This window comes from Podarcis bocagei (genome assembly GCF_964188305.1).
Source record: "Podarcis bocagei genome assembly, chromosome: 7".
NCBI lineage: Eukaryota > Metazoa > Chordata > Lepidosauria > Squamata > Lacertidae > Podarcis > Podarcis bocagei.
The window spans coordinates 10,216,114-10,231,807 of NC_138132.1; the positions used below are offsets into that span (position 1 = coordinate 10,216,114).

Below are 15,694 nucleotides of genomic sequence, written 5' to 3' on the forward strand. Positions count from 1 at the left end.
CTGGTTATTCTTTGATCCAAATCTTGCACATATAATTTCTCTATTTGATTCTGATCCAAGTTTAACCAGTCTTAAAACTGAAATTCAGTCTTGAAGTTACATCTTTATCCAACTAAGAGACAATAGAGTTTCACAATTGTTCTCTTTCCTGACTTCCCCATGTTTTTGTATCAGAGAGGAGATCACACCTCTAATTTGAAATACTGGAAGAGTGGAGGTCTCCTTCCTTTCATAGTACCCACAACCTCCTCAATAGTCAGAATGACGACCCCACAACATCTTTATGCTTTCTAAACCAGTATTTTCCCATTGCTTGAAATATTTAACTACCATTTATTCCAGATTTAGAAATTCATTGTAAAATGGGGAAGTTAAAGACGACAGATCTGTTTTTAATTTCATACTAGGTTCTTTTACTAAGGAAGAATTTCAAATTTAAGTTCCCAATAGTTTTCTTTAAACCATAGGAGATATTTAAGCTTTTTCGTTATGATTAATTATTCTGCCTCCAGTATTGGATCTTCTTTAAACCATTTTAAAACAATTTTGTTGCCTAACAACAACTCTTTCTGCTAGGTGCTGCCACAATCCACTGCTTGGCTTTTTAAATATAGTTTCAGCAGCTGCCCTATGTGGTTTTTGTATTGAAGCTGAGGCTCCAATACTTTGGCCACCTCATGAGAAGAGAAGACTCCCTGGAAAAGACCCTGATGTTGGGAAAGATGGAGGGCACAAGGAGAAGGGGACAACAGAGGACGAGATGGCTGGACAGTGTTCTCGAAGCTACCAGCATGAGTTTGACCAAACTGCGGGAGGCAGTGGAAGACAGGAGTGCCTGGCGTGCTCTGGTCCAGGGGGTCACGAAGAGTCGGACACGACTAAACGACTAAACAGCAACAACAACAACAATGGCCCATCCTATCCCAAAGTCTGGATAGCTGAGTTGGTTAGAGCATGGCGCTGATAATGCCAAGGTAGCTGATTTGATCCCCATATGGGACATTTGCATATTCCTGCATTTCAAGGGGTTGGACTAGATGATCCTCAGGGTCCCTTCCAACTTTGATTCTATCGTTCTAAGGTGAGTTTCAGGACATCCTTTCTTAATTCAGCCTCAAACTACCCCTTTCTCCCACTACCCCTCCACTATCAACCCGCCTCACCCCACCTTTCCCTTCAGTACCATCTCCTCCTGCGCAGCATCAGTGTCAATATCACATTTCAGGTTCGCGTTCACTGTTAATCTGTTGGGCGAGAATGGCGACATCGTCTTCCACTTCAACCCGCGGATGAACGAAAACGAGGTGGTCTGCAATACGAAGCAAAACGGAGGTTGGGGAAAAGAGGAGCATTGGCCCATTCCTTTCGAGGCAGGGGCCACTTTTATGATGATCATCGATGTCATGAGCGACTGCTACAGGGTGAGGCTGCCGGTGGGGCATATCTATTCTTCATCAAACAGTCTTCTCATGGCCTGTGGGCTTTTAATTCTCGTGGCTCATGATGGCTTTACTTTTTCTGTAACAGGCAAGATGGCTTTATGTTTAGTAAAGTAAAGTGGTAAAGTGGCTCCTGACCATTAGGTCCAGTCGTGACCGACTCTGCGGTGGCGGCGCTCATCTCACTTTATTGGCCGAGGCAGCCGGCATACAGCTTCCGGGTCACGTGGCCAGCATGACTAAGCCGCTTCTGGTGAACCAGAGCTGCGCACGGAAACGCCGTTTACCTTCCCGCTGGAGTGGTACCTATTTATCTACTTGCACCTTGATGTGCTTTCGAACTGCTAGGTTGGCAGGAGCAGGGACTGAGCAATGGGAGCTCACCCTGTCGCGGGGATTCGAACTGCCGTCCTTCTGATCGGCAAGTCCTAGGCTCTGTGGTTTAACCCACAGCGCCACCCGTGTCCCGGCTTTATGTTTAGGCAGTGCTATTTTTCTAGAAAAAGAGGTGCCAGAACTCACCATGAACGCCTCCCTCTTTCTCTTAGAATGGCAATGGCGCCCTCTTGAGAGATGCTGGAACTGAGTTCTGATGAGTTCTGGCTGAAAAAAAAGCCCTGCGTTTAGACATTCAGAAGAAATTGCAGGGGTATGTCTTTTCATCATCCCCTTTAGAGATGTGAACACCTTGATGAGAATGACCTATGTGGTGGTCATTTGGTAAAGGTTATCGGGACATGGTGTATGTGGAACTTAAAAGGATCTTTAAATTTATGTTCCCTAAAAACCCCGAAGCCTTTCTATTGGCTATAACAGATGATGATATACAAAAAAAGAGCACTTAATCTATTTCTTTACGTGACCGCTGTGGCCAGAATAGTGTAGGGGGAGGCGGGGCACATTGATGCAAGGGGCACATTGATACACCAATAATATTTCCATATCGAGAAACGTTATTTGTGTCGTGACATCACTATACATGTGTGAGTACGGCAGTTGCGACTGCGCCGCTTGCCAGTTCGCCGTTGGTGTTTGACGAGAGTAGGTGTGTTTTTAGTGAGGCCAACTAAAAAATTATGTGAAATGTAAAAGTGTTCCAATGTTGTTTTACGTCGTTTAGTTAAGATTTAAAAATACCAAAGGTAAATTATCCCACTCAGTAATCAGGATTAAACATGATTTTTAAATAAGTTCAGTGGTTTTATTAATAATTGTTAGTTTTCTGAAAATGACTGTTGGGGCACTTTAATACACTAAGACATGGGGCTCATTGATACATATAAAAGTGCCCCACTAGTGTACAATGGTGCCCCAATATACAAGTTTGCATGAAATCTCAAAACTGTTTTCCTACTCATGAAATTCGAAAAGAAAAAAACTGTTGTTTACTACATGGTCAAAATTATTTCTAAATATTATATGACCGATTATCAAGTGTCATATCTCAGGGGGGAAAACAGGATCTTGTATGTTTGTCTTCCCCATTGTAGAAGATAAGGCAAGCGCTGATTTCAAGGATGTTGTTTTGCAGTTGCCAAAACCAAATTTCTCAAAGGGCATATCTAGAACATTATACTTTTTCTTTTGACTTCAGTGGATATAATGTGCAATGGAAGCTAAACGTTAAGTAATTATCTTCTTTTTTTATAAACATTTTGTTTAAATTACTGTTTTTTGACTACCTAATGTGAATTCTTAAAAGTTTTTCCAATGAGGTGTCCAAAGTATTGGAGCCTCAGCTTCAGGACATGTCCTTCCAGTGAGCACTCAGGGCTGATTTCCTTCAGATTGGATAGGCTTGATCTTCTTGCAGTCCATGGGACTCTCAAGAACATAGATGAGCATAAAGCTTCTGAGTTTGCTTTTCCCTCTATTCTTTTGCATCCGCAAATACTCTCAAGGATGAGCAAATGCAAACATGCTCTGAGCTTTACTCCTTGTTTTCGGAAAACACACAGCCCCTGATGTTAATATATTAGATAAGGCACGTTTCCCTCTCCTATCTAAAGAATGTTTCAAAGTATTAATTCATCTTACTAGTGAACTCATCTTTGTCACTGGAGGTGCAAATAGCCCCTGAGGCATGAAGCATTTCTGAGACTGGCTTCCTAACTATGGTTTCTCTTGGACAGAGAGAATCTGGCCACGTGTGGCTGCCTTTGAAGACAGTTTAGAGCAGTGTTTTTCAACCTTTTTTGGGCAAAGGCACACTTGTTTCATGAAAAAAAATCACGCGGCACACCACCATTAGAAAATGTTTAAAAAATTAACTCTGTGCCTGTATTGACTATATATAAAGTCTCTTGAATAGGAATCAAATAAACACAAAGAAAGTATTTTATAATTACTTTATTATGAAATAGTAAGTAAACAGAAATGTGAAAAATTATAAAATACTTTATTTTTAAATCTTTTGAATTTTTCAATTTTTCCCACAGCACACCAGGCAACATCTCGCGGCACACTAGTGTGCCGCGGAACAGTGGTTGAAAAACACTGGTTTAGAGGCAGCAGCTAGCTGAAAAAATCATGGTGAGGCTGCTAATGGGAGCTAGGCGATGAGACTTCTCTCTCCTGTATCAAAACAACTTTACTGACTCCTAGTGGTAGTCATTATTATGATAGTTATTATTATTTCTACTGATTAGTAGCTTTTCCGCAGGATTAACACATCTCACCCACTAAAAAGAGACAACAAATCTCTGAAACCGTCCAAATTTACACGCAAAATCCTGCGTGGAAAAAAATGTTGTTGCATAAAGATACAGTGGTACCTCGGGTTACATACGCTTCAGGTTACATATGCTTCAGGTTACAGACTCTGCTAATCCAGAAATATTACCTCAGGTTAAGAACTTTGCTTCAGGATGAGAACAGAAATCGTGCAGCAGCGGCAGCAGGAGGCCCCATTAGCTAAAGTGGTGCTTCAGGTTAAGAACAGTTTCAGGTCAAGAACAGACCTCTAGAACGAATTAAGTACATAACCTGAGGTACTACTGTATACAGTGGTACCTCAGTTACAAACTTAATCCGTCCCGGAAGTCCATTCTTCAACCAAAGCCTTTCTTTCCCTAATGAGACCTCCCGCCGCAGGTGCCCTTCCACCATTCAGCTTCTGTTCTTAGATCGAGGTAAAGTTTGCTAACCGGGACACTACTTCCGGTTTTGCGGAGTTCGTATACCGAATAGTTTGTAAACAGGGCTGTTCTTAAACCGAGGTACCACTGTATAATGATGCTGTCAGGCCGGCCTCCCTAGGGAGAGCATTCCACAAGCAGGGAGCCATCACCGAAAAGGCTCATTCTCATGTCACCACCCTCCACACATCCCTCAGAGAGGGCACATGTCTTAGATGACAATTGCTCGGCACCCTATGCGGAGGTACCGGTCATGCTGCCCTAAATCTGCCTGTGCTGTCACTTTCTTGTTCTATTCTTTCCCTAGGTAACTGTCAATAGTAAAGACTTCCTGAAATACGTCCACCGCATTCCCTTTTTTAGCGCCCGGGCTCTGGAGATCAAAGGGGATGTCAACTTGCAGAGGGTCTCTTAGGGTGAGTTGCAGGTTTTTAAAGCTTCTTAATCCTTCCCCGTTTAAAACTTGTCAACGTGGTTTCTCTTGCTTACGGTAAGGAAAACAGCCGTTGGTCAATTAAAGAGAAGTCCTTTGAAATGAGGCAATCTAATCTTAAAGGAGCTGTTGTTGGGCAAGTTTATTTATTTATTACATTGATATCTCCCACCCTTCCTCCCAAAGGAGACAGATTTGCAGAGCAACAAGTGATAAAGCAATAAAAACACATTGAAAATAATTCCAGTACAGATGCAGACTGGGTGTGAACTCAACTTAAAAGGTTTGTTGGAGGAGGAAAGTCTGCAGTAGTCAGTCAGACCTCTCTTAAAGGAACACCTTAGTCCTACTGATACTACTGACCAGTGTCAAATCATTTGACCCTGGCCAAATCAGGACAACGTGACTGCTACGTACGCTTGGATGAAGGCAGGTTATTTGGATCTGTTCCGTTGTGATGTCTATCCTAGTTTTGAAATCTTAAACTGCTCTGCCTTCTGTAGGGCAGGGGTAGCCAATGTAATGCCTTCCAGATGTTTTGGACTACAACTCCCATAATTCTCTACATTGGCCAGGCTTGCTGGGGCTGTTGGGAGTTGTAGTTCAAAACGTGTAGAGGGTACAACAATAGGGTTGCCATATTTCAAAAAGTGGAAATCCGGACACACTACCAACATGGCTGCCATATGGCCAGATTTTCCTGGACATTTAAGCGATTTCCGCCCAGACGCTGTTTATGAGGGCTGAATACTGAGTATGTCCAGGAAATTCTGGATGTATGGCAATCTACACAACGTTGGTTCTCCTTGCTCCAGTGGATGATCTTCCCTGGAAGACAAAGGAGGATGAGACCCTGATGAATCTCCTGGATCTCTTGGTGGTGGCTGATGCAATCAGTCAGAGTATCATTCTGGACCACTTTGTAGGACTGTGATGAATGGGGAATACCTGTGGTGTCGGTAACTCATTTGCATTTTTTAAAATTGTGTGTGGTTGTGTTTTCTTTTCTTTTTTTACAGGAACAAAACAAAAAGAGGGGAAAAGAGAAGACAATGCTCAGAAAGACGACACAGAACAGAAAACAAATTTATTTTTTAAAAGGATTATAAATTGCTATACCTTGTCTACTTACAATAAAATAAAAGAGAATGCAACTTAATATTTGTGGAAGAAATATTGTTGACTAGTATATAAAAACGAGCCTGAGCTTTCATGGCCTCTTGCATATGGTTTCTGAAGAGTCTGTGAACATTAGGAAGAGAGAAACCATTATTGCTCCAAGAAAATACCTTTTGCAACAGATCGGTCCTCTCCTTAAAAAAATAAAATCAACAAATACTTGCAGGCATGCCCATAATGGATCTGAGGTTTCTAGAAGTTATGGTGGACGGAAAAGTGCCGATTTAGGGGAGGGGACAGCAACAGACAATGCAAATATATTTCACCAAGCACACCGGCCACTAGTGGGAATGGGAAACATTGACATAGATTTTGGAGGCATAAAATTGAAAGTGCCTATGTATGAATGAGGGAACACGAATGTGCACATGGAAACAGCAATCCACAGAGAAATCTGAACCCATTGTTATTATGAGCTACCCATCCTTCACTCTAAGGTCCAGGGGTGCATTACAACATTAAAACACAATGTTTAAAACTGTTTCAAAAAAACTTGCAGTCACAGAAATAAGGTGGGGTCCAAAAAATAAACACCTCAAGTCTCAAAAGCCAGGGCAAAGTGTTAATAATAACAATAACAATAATAATAACAATTATTATTATTATTATTATTATTTTTATACCCCGCCCTCCCCAGCCAAGGCCGGGCTCAGGGCGGCTAACAAGCAATAATAAAAACAAGTTGAATGTTTACAACTTAAAAACAAAATTGAAATACAACATTAAAATATTGAAACATTAAAATATTAAAATGTAGCCTCATAGCAGGAGGAGAAAGGAAAAGAAAAAGAAAGAAAGAGGGGGAGGGAATCAAATTGGCTTCAAGCCAAAGGCCAGGCAGAACAACTCTGTCTGCAGAAAGAAATCAGATCCTGCAGGGCCCTGGTCTCATGAGGCAGAGCGTTCCACCAGGCCGGGGCCAGTGTTGAAAAGGCCCTGGCTCTGGTTGAGGCTAATCTAACTTCCTTAGGGCCCGGGACCACAAGGGTGTTGCTATTTATGGACCTTGAGGCTCTCCGTGGGGCATACCGGGAGAGGCGGTCCCGTAGGTACGAGGGTCCTAGGCTGTGAAGGGCTTTAAAGGTCAAAAGCAGCACATTAAATCTGACCCTGTACTCCACCAGGAGCCAGTGCAACTGGTAAAGCACTGGGTGAATATGCTCCCATGGCAGGGACCCCGTGAGGAGCCTCGCTGCAGCATTCTGCACCCGCTGGAGTTTCTGGGACAACTTCAAGTGTTGTGTGTCCAGCATTTGCCAGGGGCAATGTGTCAGAAGCAGCTCTGTGGGCAGGGAGCTCCACACCTCCTCATCCCTTCCCAGCCTTTCTCTGCCACTGCCAAGACCCAGCCCCACATGAGGCATTGGCTCTGAGGGGCAGGCAGTGGGCAGGGCTGCCCTGGGTGGGAAGAAAGGGGGAGCGGAGAACAAAGAAGTCTTGAATTTTTTTAATTTAAAAATGCTTTGTACGTCAACATCTAATCTTGCCCCTTTCTCAAATTTATTTATCGGAGTGTGTTTTTCTTGTTGTCAATCTACCAAAGAATAAAATGAAACCAGGATTGATGGGTTTTCTGTGGGTGGTGGAGGGTGGGGGTGTGCTGGTGAAGTGGGGGGTGGCACTCACCCTTCGTCGGATAGGAAATGCTCTGTGGGGGAGGGGGCACGGCAATGGGGGTTCGAGGAGGGTCAGTTGGGGTGAGGAGTGAGTGATGTCCCTATTTCCATATGAGGAATGTTGGAGGGTATGCAATCAATGGCTTATAGCCATGACATGGCTATGCTCCATCTCCACAGTTGCAGTGATGCTTTTGAATTGCTGGAAGTCACAGGAACAGGGGTGAACAAAGGCGTTGTGACACCCGGGGTGGCAACCCGATATGTACGGTGCATGTGCAGCATGTGCTGTACTTAGAGGTGCCACACATGCGCTGTACATAGCGGTTTGCCGCCGGCACCACTCCAGCGCTGTACGAATGGTGCCGGGATCTTCTGCTCGCAACTTGAGCGGCGCCGCTCGCAGCAAACCGTTATGTACAGCACATGTGCGGTGTTGTTATGTACAGCGCATGTGCGGCATCGCGGTTTCCTGCCGGCGCCAGGATCCTCTGCTCACGGCTGCAGCCGTGAACAGAGGATCCTCCACATGCGGCTGTGGCAGCACGGTGGCTGCTCGTGCTGCCACAAGGCCCCGTGGGGTGCCTTGTCACCCCCCCAGACATGGCACCCAGCGCACAGCCCCCCCGTTGCGACGCCACTGCACCGTAAGGGAGAATGCCCTTATGTTGAGTCCTGACTCCTGTTTGCTGGCTTTGTGGGAATGTTCAGGGAGGCAGGAGAGGATATATTGTTTAATGATATCCCTCCTAACTTGTGTTAGCAAGTTCTATGGCTTAGCAGAGTTTAAGCATTCCCCTTTAAATGCACAGTGGTTAGCTTGTTGCAGGCTCGTCTCAATATAAGATTCCTGGTAAGATCCCGTCTCGTCCCTCTTAAAAAGAGGCAATCTTATTAAAGTCAATATAAAACTAGTTTACTCACAATCATTCAGTTCACAGTTGGATACCTGAAGGCAGACTTAGGTTACAAAAGTACATGTGGAACTATCCCATAATAGTTCCAAGTGACTGATGACAGGCAGTCACTTCTGCTAACATGTAGAAAAACAAAATGGAGAAGAGAGAGAAGCTAAAGAAGATGGTGTACTCCTCTTCCCCAGATTAGGCCTCACACACAGCCAGGAGGAAACAGGAAGTTAGACTCCTGGCTGGTACAAAGCATCCACTAGCATGTCCATTCTAGGAGTGTTGTAAAGGTAAAGGTAAAGGGACCCTTGACCATTGGGTCCAGTCGTGGCCAACTCTGGGGTTGCGGCGTTCATCTCACTTTATTGGCTGAGGGAGCCAGAGTACAGCTTCCGAGTCATGTGGCCAGCATGACTAAGCCGCTTCTGGCGAACCAGAGCAGCGCACGGAAATGCCATTTACCTTCCCGCCAGAGTGGTACCTATTTATCTACTTGCACTTTGACGTGCTTTTGAACTGCTAGGTTGGCAGGAGCAGGGACCGAGCAACGGGAGCTCACCCCTTCACAGGCATTCAAACCACTGACCTTCTGATTAGCAAGCCCTAGGCTCTGTGGTTTAACCCATAGGAATCAATCCCATAGGAATGTTGTACTTGATTACTATGTGTTTCGCATCCCTCAGGTTTCTCCCAGGAACCTGCTTGGCCAATGTGAAGACAGGATGCTGGACTAGATAGCCTGATTCAGTAGGCTTACCTTATGTTCTTGTGTGCTGTGTGAAGGTAAAATTCACATTTGCTGCTCTGTGCGCTTTTGCCTCTGGTGCTGACCACCATGTGCTCACCCCCAGAAAATTGCCCAGAAGGGACTCACACCCCCGGACTGAAAAAGATTCCCTGCACCTGGGCTAATTCCTCCTTATGGTGGTCAATTTATCATTGCCTGATAATTTGTATTCCCAATCCCAATGTTTAAGATGTTTAAGATCCATGTTGCAGATGATCTGTCACTAACTTCTCCATCTCTTGCCTCCTCCCCTCAAGGGTTCAAGGCTTGAAGAGAGGAGGTAGAGCGGTCCATAGTCCTCCTTGTCCTCCTGCGCCGGCTTTTGGCCCCTTCGCTAGGGATTGTGGAGAAATTTGATTCAGTTTGCATTTAAAGACGAACACACCTAATTCACACTTCCCATAACAATATGAACTGGAACCTACTTCTCTGAATTTTGCAATGCAGCAAAATAATATGCACAAGAATACGGGGGTAATGCGGAAATAAAAAGACACAAATCAAAATAATATATAGAAATGTGTTGTATTAGGGGAAATCAATTTTCAAAAATATGTGTACAGTCATACCTTGGATTCTGAACGCCTTGCAAATCAAACGTTTTGGCTCGTGAACGCCGCAAATCCAGAAGTGAGTGTTCCGGTTTGGAAACGTTCTTTGGAACCCAAACGTCCGACTCAGCTTCCGTTTTAGTGCAGGAAGCTCCTGCAGCCAATTGGAAGCCGCATCTTGGTTGTCGAACATTTTTGGAAGTCAAACGGATTCCGTTCGACAACCAAGGTACAACTGTATTAGGCATGACTGCATACGAATGTGTTATAAGGTATATTACAATAAATTCGCACCAAAATGCTGATTAGTTTTCATAGGGCTTCACAGGAAAGAAACAGCAACTGATGTGGAAATGTGGAGAGCTATACTTAAGATTAGAGGGACGCAGGTGGCGCTGTGGGTTTAAACCACAGATCCTAGGACTTGCCGATCAGAAGGTCGGCGGTTTGAATCCCTGCGACGGGGTGAGCTCCCGTTGCTCGGTCCCTGCTCCTGCCAACTTAGCAGTTTGAAAGCCCATCAAAGTGCAAGTAGATAAATAGGTACCGCTCCGGCGGGAAGGTAAACGGCGTTTCCGTGCACTGCTCTGGTTCGCCAGAAGCGGCTTAGTCATGCTGGCCACATGACCCAGAAGCTGTACGCCGGCTCCCTCGGCCAGTAAAGCGAGATGAATGCCGCAACCCCAGAGTCGGCCACGACTGGACCTAATGGTCAGGGGTCCCCTTTACCTTTACCTATACTTAAGATTGGGAAAATGAAAAATCGAGAGAAACCAAAATGGGCAGACTGGCCCACCCCTCCCTTCCACAAGAATATTCTCCCTGTTGAGGCATCAGGCATAAGCCTGCATTTTATTAATGTTTGATCAGGACTTGTATATTAAAGAGGGCTTAGATTTTCAAATGTTTCATGCCAGGCAAGAAGGCTAGCTGCTTAAGAAAACAGTGCTTTCTTTCTCTTAGACAAGGGGCCTCTTTTGATTGATAGCAGAAAGCAATTCTCAAAGTCGTAAAAGCTGAAATTACAGACTGAGTAAGAACACTGACCCTACATGTTATAGAAGATAACAAAGGCAGAGATAAATATAATTAGGAATGGGCAAATAGTAAAATGATACCATGGGCCTCTTTTAAACCTTGAGCTGTATTTTCTAAAGCCAGAGGCGAATGGGGAAAAGCATCTAGCTGGGAAGTCTTTTTAAAGCTGTTTCTTCCTTAAACAGATAATGGGAAAAGCAGCTTGCTGAAGGGGGGGGAGATGTAAACTGAAGAGCCTTCTTCTGAAACTGTTTTAAACTGAGTTCTTTTTTTTCTTTCTCTCTCTACTTTAAAAAGGCCTTATTCCTTTTAAAAGGTTACCTATGATAATGTATGAAATATATTAGCTTAAATATATTGGCTTAAATGTAACTATGCAAAGGATTTAGAAAGTAACAAATTTAGATGTTAGATTCTTATTTCATAGAATCATAGAGTCCTAGAGTTGGAATAGACTACAGGGGCCATTGAGCTCAGCCTCTTGCCAGACAAGAAGACGCCATCAAATGCTGTCCAGATATATTAGCTGTCAGAGAAACCTTCAAATGAAGGATATCTTTCAATGTTGATGTGAAACTCAAGATCCTTGACATATGTTTAAGATAAAAATTTAAGATTAACCATTTGTTTTAAAAGGCAATAGGGCAGGGAGGGCAAGAGGTGAGCTGGTAATTAAGATTCCTTGTTGAGACACATGTAAGATATATTACTACTTATTTGTCATTTATAGATGTAACAATATATAGCTCTTTGTGTTCCTTATAAGGACAGGAGGATGTGGGTGTATCTTTTAGGATTGGATATAGCAATCAGCCAATAGGAAATCCAACCAGGCTGATTGGACAGAGGCAGCCAAAGGAGGAGCAAAGGGGGCTGGATTAAGGGAATATAAGGGCTGGCCATAATGGCAGGAGCCAGGCCAGAGCTTGGTAACCATATACCACTGTGCCTCTCATTTATTTGTCTGACAAATAAATAATTATTTTAATTTCTCTATTGCTGCGTTGAATATTTCATTCCAGCTAAGCGTTAACCACAAGCAGGGTGCTACATTTTATGGTGCTCCTGTGACTCGGATAAGTGGTCTGCTGGAACGCAGCCCCTTCGCTCTACTGAGCAGGGTACAAGAGAGAGGATCTTTAAACTGCTTACCCAAGCGCGCACTGGTAAATTTTTCCAGGGGGAACGCAGAAGTCTCGTCTGTCTGATACCCTGCTCACTGGCGGCGACGGACCGGGGGGGAAACGGAACCAACCAGGGGTAAGTGCACAAAGGGATTTTTGGCCCTCCAATTAACTGGGAGGAAGAGAAGTCTTGATCAAACTTCTGCGTCTCAGTAAGTGGGAACTGAGTACGCTAGGTGGTTGGATACATCAGATGGTGATCTGGTGGGGGGAAAGGGAAGAATGGGAGGTAGTGTGTGGTGAAGTATCTAACGCATTGTATGTGTGAGAAAGTACAGAGCAATCTGTAGCTGACCTGAGTGTGGAGTGGGTAGTACTTCGGTTCCCAGTGAGGCGACTCCATCTGGGCAAGGAAACCCACGAAGCGTGTGTGTGAGTGACTGAGTGGATACTTCACAGGGCCATACAATGGGAGTTGGGGGTTCAAAAGGGGAAAATACACCTCTTGAATGTATGTTAAATAATTTTAAGAAAGCCTTCTCAGGGGCGTATGGAGTCAAAATGACGCCAGAGCGCCTGAGAACGTTATGTGAATTAGAGTGGCCAAAGCAAAATACTGAATGGCCATCTCAAGGAACCTTTGATATAAATTTAGTAAGCAAACTTTGGTCTAACATCGCCAAAGAAATTGGAGGGTGCCCAGAACAATTTTCATATATAGATTCCTGGCTGAGCACATTAAATAAAAATCCTCCATGGATAAGGGAATGCAAAGTCCAACGATGCAAATTATTGGCTGTAAAAGCCGAAGCTAGGAAAGGAATCTTGCCAAATAAACTCAAACCCATTTTTGAGGGACCAGAGGAAGAGCTGCTTCCACCTCCACCTTATGCTCCACATCGAAGGGAGCCAAATCCAAACACTCCACCAGTTGTAACCCCAAGGCAAGAAAGTGGAATGAATAATGGGGCTGGAGTCACAGAACTTGATTCCTTGATAGATTATGATAAATATCTTCAGGAGGCATTGGAGGCCTATAATAAAGCCCAAGCAGAAGTGGTTATTCCATCTGTGAGTCCCAGTAGAACTCCATCTACAGTCTCTTTTAGTGAAACAACTGATTGCCTACCCCAAACCCCTGTACATCCAAGTCCTAGAGAATTATTACAGAAGTTACAGGGAGACCTTAATCGGTCAGCAAGCAATACAGCCAGGCGTATAAAGCTGCTAAAAGAACGCCTTGGGACAAATACCATCCCCTATGATTTGAGGCCCCTAGAGCAAGGCGAGAAAGATCACGTAGTAGCCCCTCTCAGAAGAGTATTTGATGCACTTGAGGAGCCTGTGCTGGTTAACGGGCAACCCGGACCACGGCCACCTCGAACTTCGACCCTCCAGTACATTCCATTCACAACTACGGATCTGATGAATTGGAAAACACACACCCCATCTTTTGCAGAAAAACCTCAGGCTATGATGGACTTGGTGACTTCAATAATAAATACTCATAGTCCTACTTGGACAGATTGCCGCCAGCTCCTGAATACTCTGTTTACCACTGAGGAAAGGAGAGACATAATTGAAAAGGCACAGATATATTTGCGTGAGCAGGCCAGAGTGGGAAATATTTATAATATTGACCGTCATCTCCAAGACAACTTTCCCTTGGAAGATCCTAATTGGGATCCAAACAATGTAATTCACCTGGCCAGACTTACCACCTACCGCCAGACGCTTGTGCAAGGTATCCGCAGGGCATGCCAGAAGCCCACTAATATGTCTAAAGTCTCAGAAGTAGAACAGAAACCAAATGAGAGTCCAGGAGACTTTTTAGAGAGGCTGCAAGAAGCCTATCGTATATGGACTCCTTTTGACCCTGAAGCCCCTGAAAACAGCAGAATGATTACTGCTACATTTGTGGCCCAGTGCGCTTCTGACATTCGTAAGAAAATTCAGAAATCCGAAGGATGGGAAGGGATGCTGATGAGCCAAATTATGGCCATTGCACGCCGAGTTTATCGGAATAGGGATGAGGCTGAGAAACAAGAGAAGAAGAAGTGGCAGAAGGAAAAGATGGTAATGCTAGCCACAGCAGTGAAGCAAGACTACCGCCCCTTAAATGGAGGAAGAGGGCGGGGAAGGAATCCACCACTGGGAAGGAATCAATGTGCAAATTGCAAGAAGGAGGGTCATTGGAAGCGGGAGTGTCCTGAACCCCTGAGGTTGGAAGAAGTACGCCCAGGCCCAGGCCCAGGCTCCGGCCCAAGAAACCAGGGACGGGGACGGGGAATGATCCGAGATGGAAGATATCAGAGACCTGGACAAGGACGGAGTAGGGACAATGTCATTGGACTGGCAGAGGAGGATTTTACCCAAGACTAGGAAAGACCGGACTCCATAAAGTTAGGCTTCCAGGAGCCCACGGTCACGATCCAATTAGGAAGCCATTTAATAGACTTTATGATTGATACTGGGGCTGAATACTCAGTACTCCCAGAACTATTGCAGAAAAAGGCATCCAAAAGTGTAGTCATTAAAAGTGCCACTGGTCAGTCAGCTAAGAGGTCTTTCCTCCAACCTTTGGAATGCCAGATTGGGGGACATCGTTTAACCCATCAGTTTTTGTATATACCTGAGTGTCCAATACCTCTCTTAGGTAGAGATATGCTGTCCAAATTGCAGGCCCAAATCACCTTCACTCCTCGAGGTCCAGAAATGAAATTGCCATCAAAGGCAGCAGGAATAATTTCCCTCTCAGTACCTAAGGAACAATCATGGCGCCTAATGTCAGCCCTGCAAGTCCAACCCACATTGGATACAGAGTTAAACAAGCTCCTCCGAACTCTACAGGTGCCACCAGGAGTATGGGCCGAAAATAGCCCACCAGGAATGGCCAAGAATATAGCTCCAATTGTAGTAACCTTAAAACCTATGGCTACCCCTGTATCTGTAAAGCAATATCCTTTACCCCGGCGAGCAGCAGAGGGCATCCAGAAACATTTGGACCGCCTATTAAAATATGGTCTGCTTAAGCCCTGCCAATCAGAATGGAACACACCCCTTTTGCCTGTTCGAAAACCTGGGACAGATGAATACAGGCCAGTGCAGGACTTGAGGCTCGTAAACCAGGCTATCGAGACCTTGCACCCAAATGTACCAAACCCATACACCCTGCTGAGTTTGATCCCACCAGAAGCAACATTTTTTACTGTATTGGACTTGAAAGATGCATTCTTCTGTTGCCGGCTGGCACCACAGAGCCAACCTATATTTGCCTTCCAGTGGGAAGACCCTTTGACAGGAACAAAAGGCCAGCTAACCTGGACGAGATTGCCCCAGGGATTCAAAAATTCCCCAACTTTATTTGGCACTGCCTTGGCGAAGGATCTAACAAGTTACCCCTCAATACCTGGAGAAAAGGTGGTTCTGCAATATGTAGATGACCTTATACTAGCAGCAAAGGATTTTGATACCTGTAAAGA

The 15,694-nt window shown here is 44.6% G+C and overlaps 1 protein-coding gene across 2 annotated transcripts in view; it reads left to right on the forward strand.

Annotated features, from left to right (window-relative positions):
- LOC308590597 (galectin-9-like) overlaps positions 1–6,168 on the forward strand; it is a 32,872-nt gene extending 26,704 nt beyond the window's left edge. Inside the window, exons 3-5 of one of the 2 annotated variants that reach the window (XM_081200791.1) lie at positions 1,226–1,421; positions 4,884–4,992; positions 6,029–6,168. In XM_081200791.1, the coding sequence (XP_081056917.1) occupies positions 1,226–1,421; positions 4,884–4,991 (304 nt within the window). In that variant the 3' untranslated portion in view covers position 4,992; positions 6,029–6,168. Of the gene's footprint in view, positions 1–1,225; positions 1,422–4,883; positions 4,994–6,028 lie in introns of those variants that run through there. The other variant, XM_081200792.1, reaches the window with a different exon arrangement.
- The last annotated feature ends 9,526 nt before the right edge of the window (positions 6,169–15,694 follow it).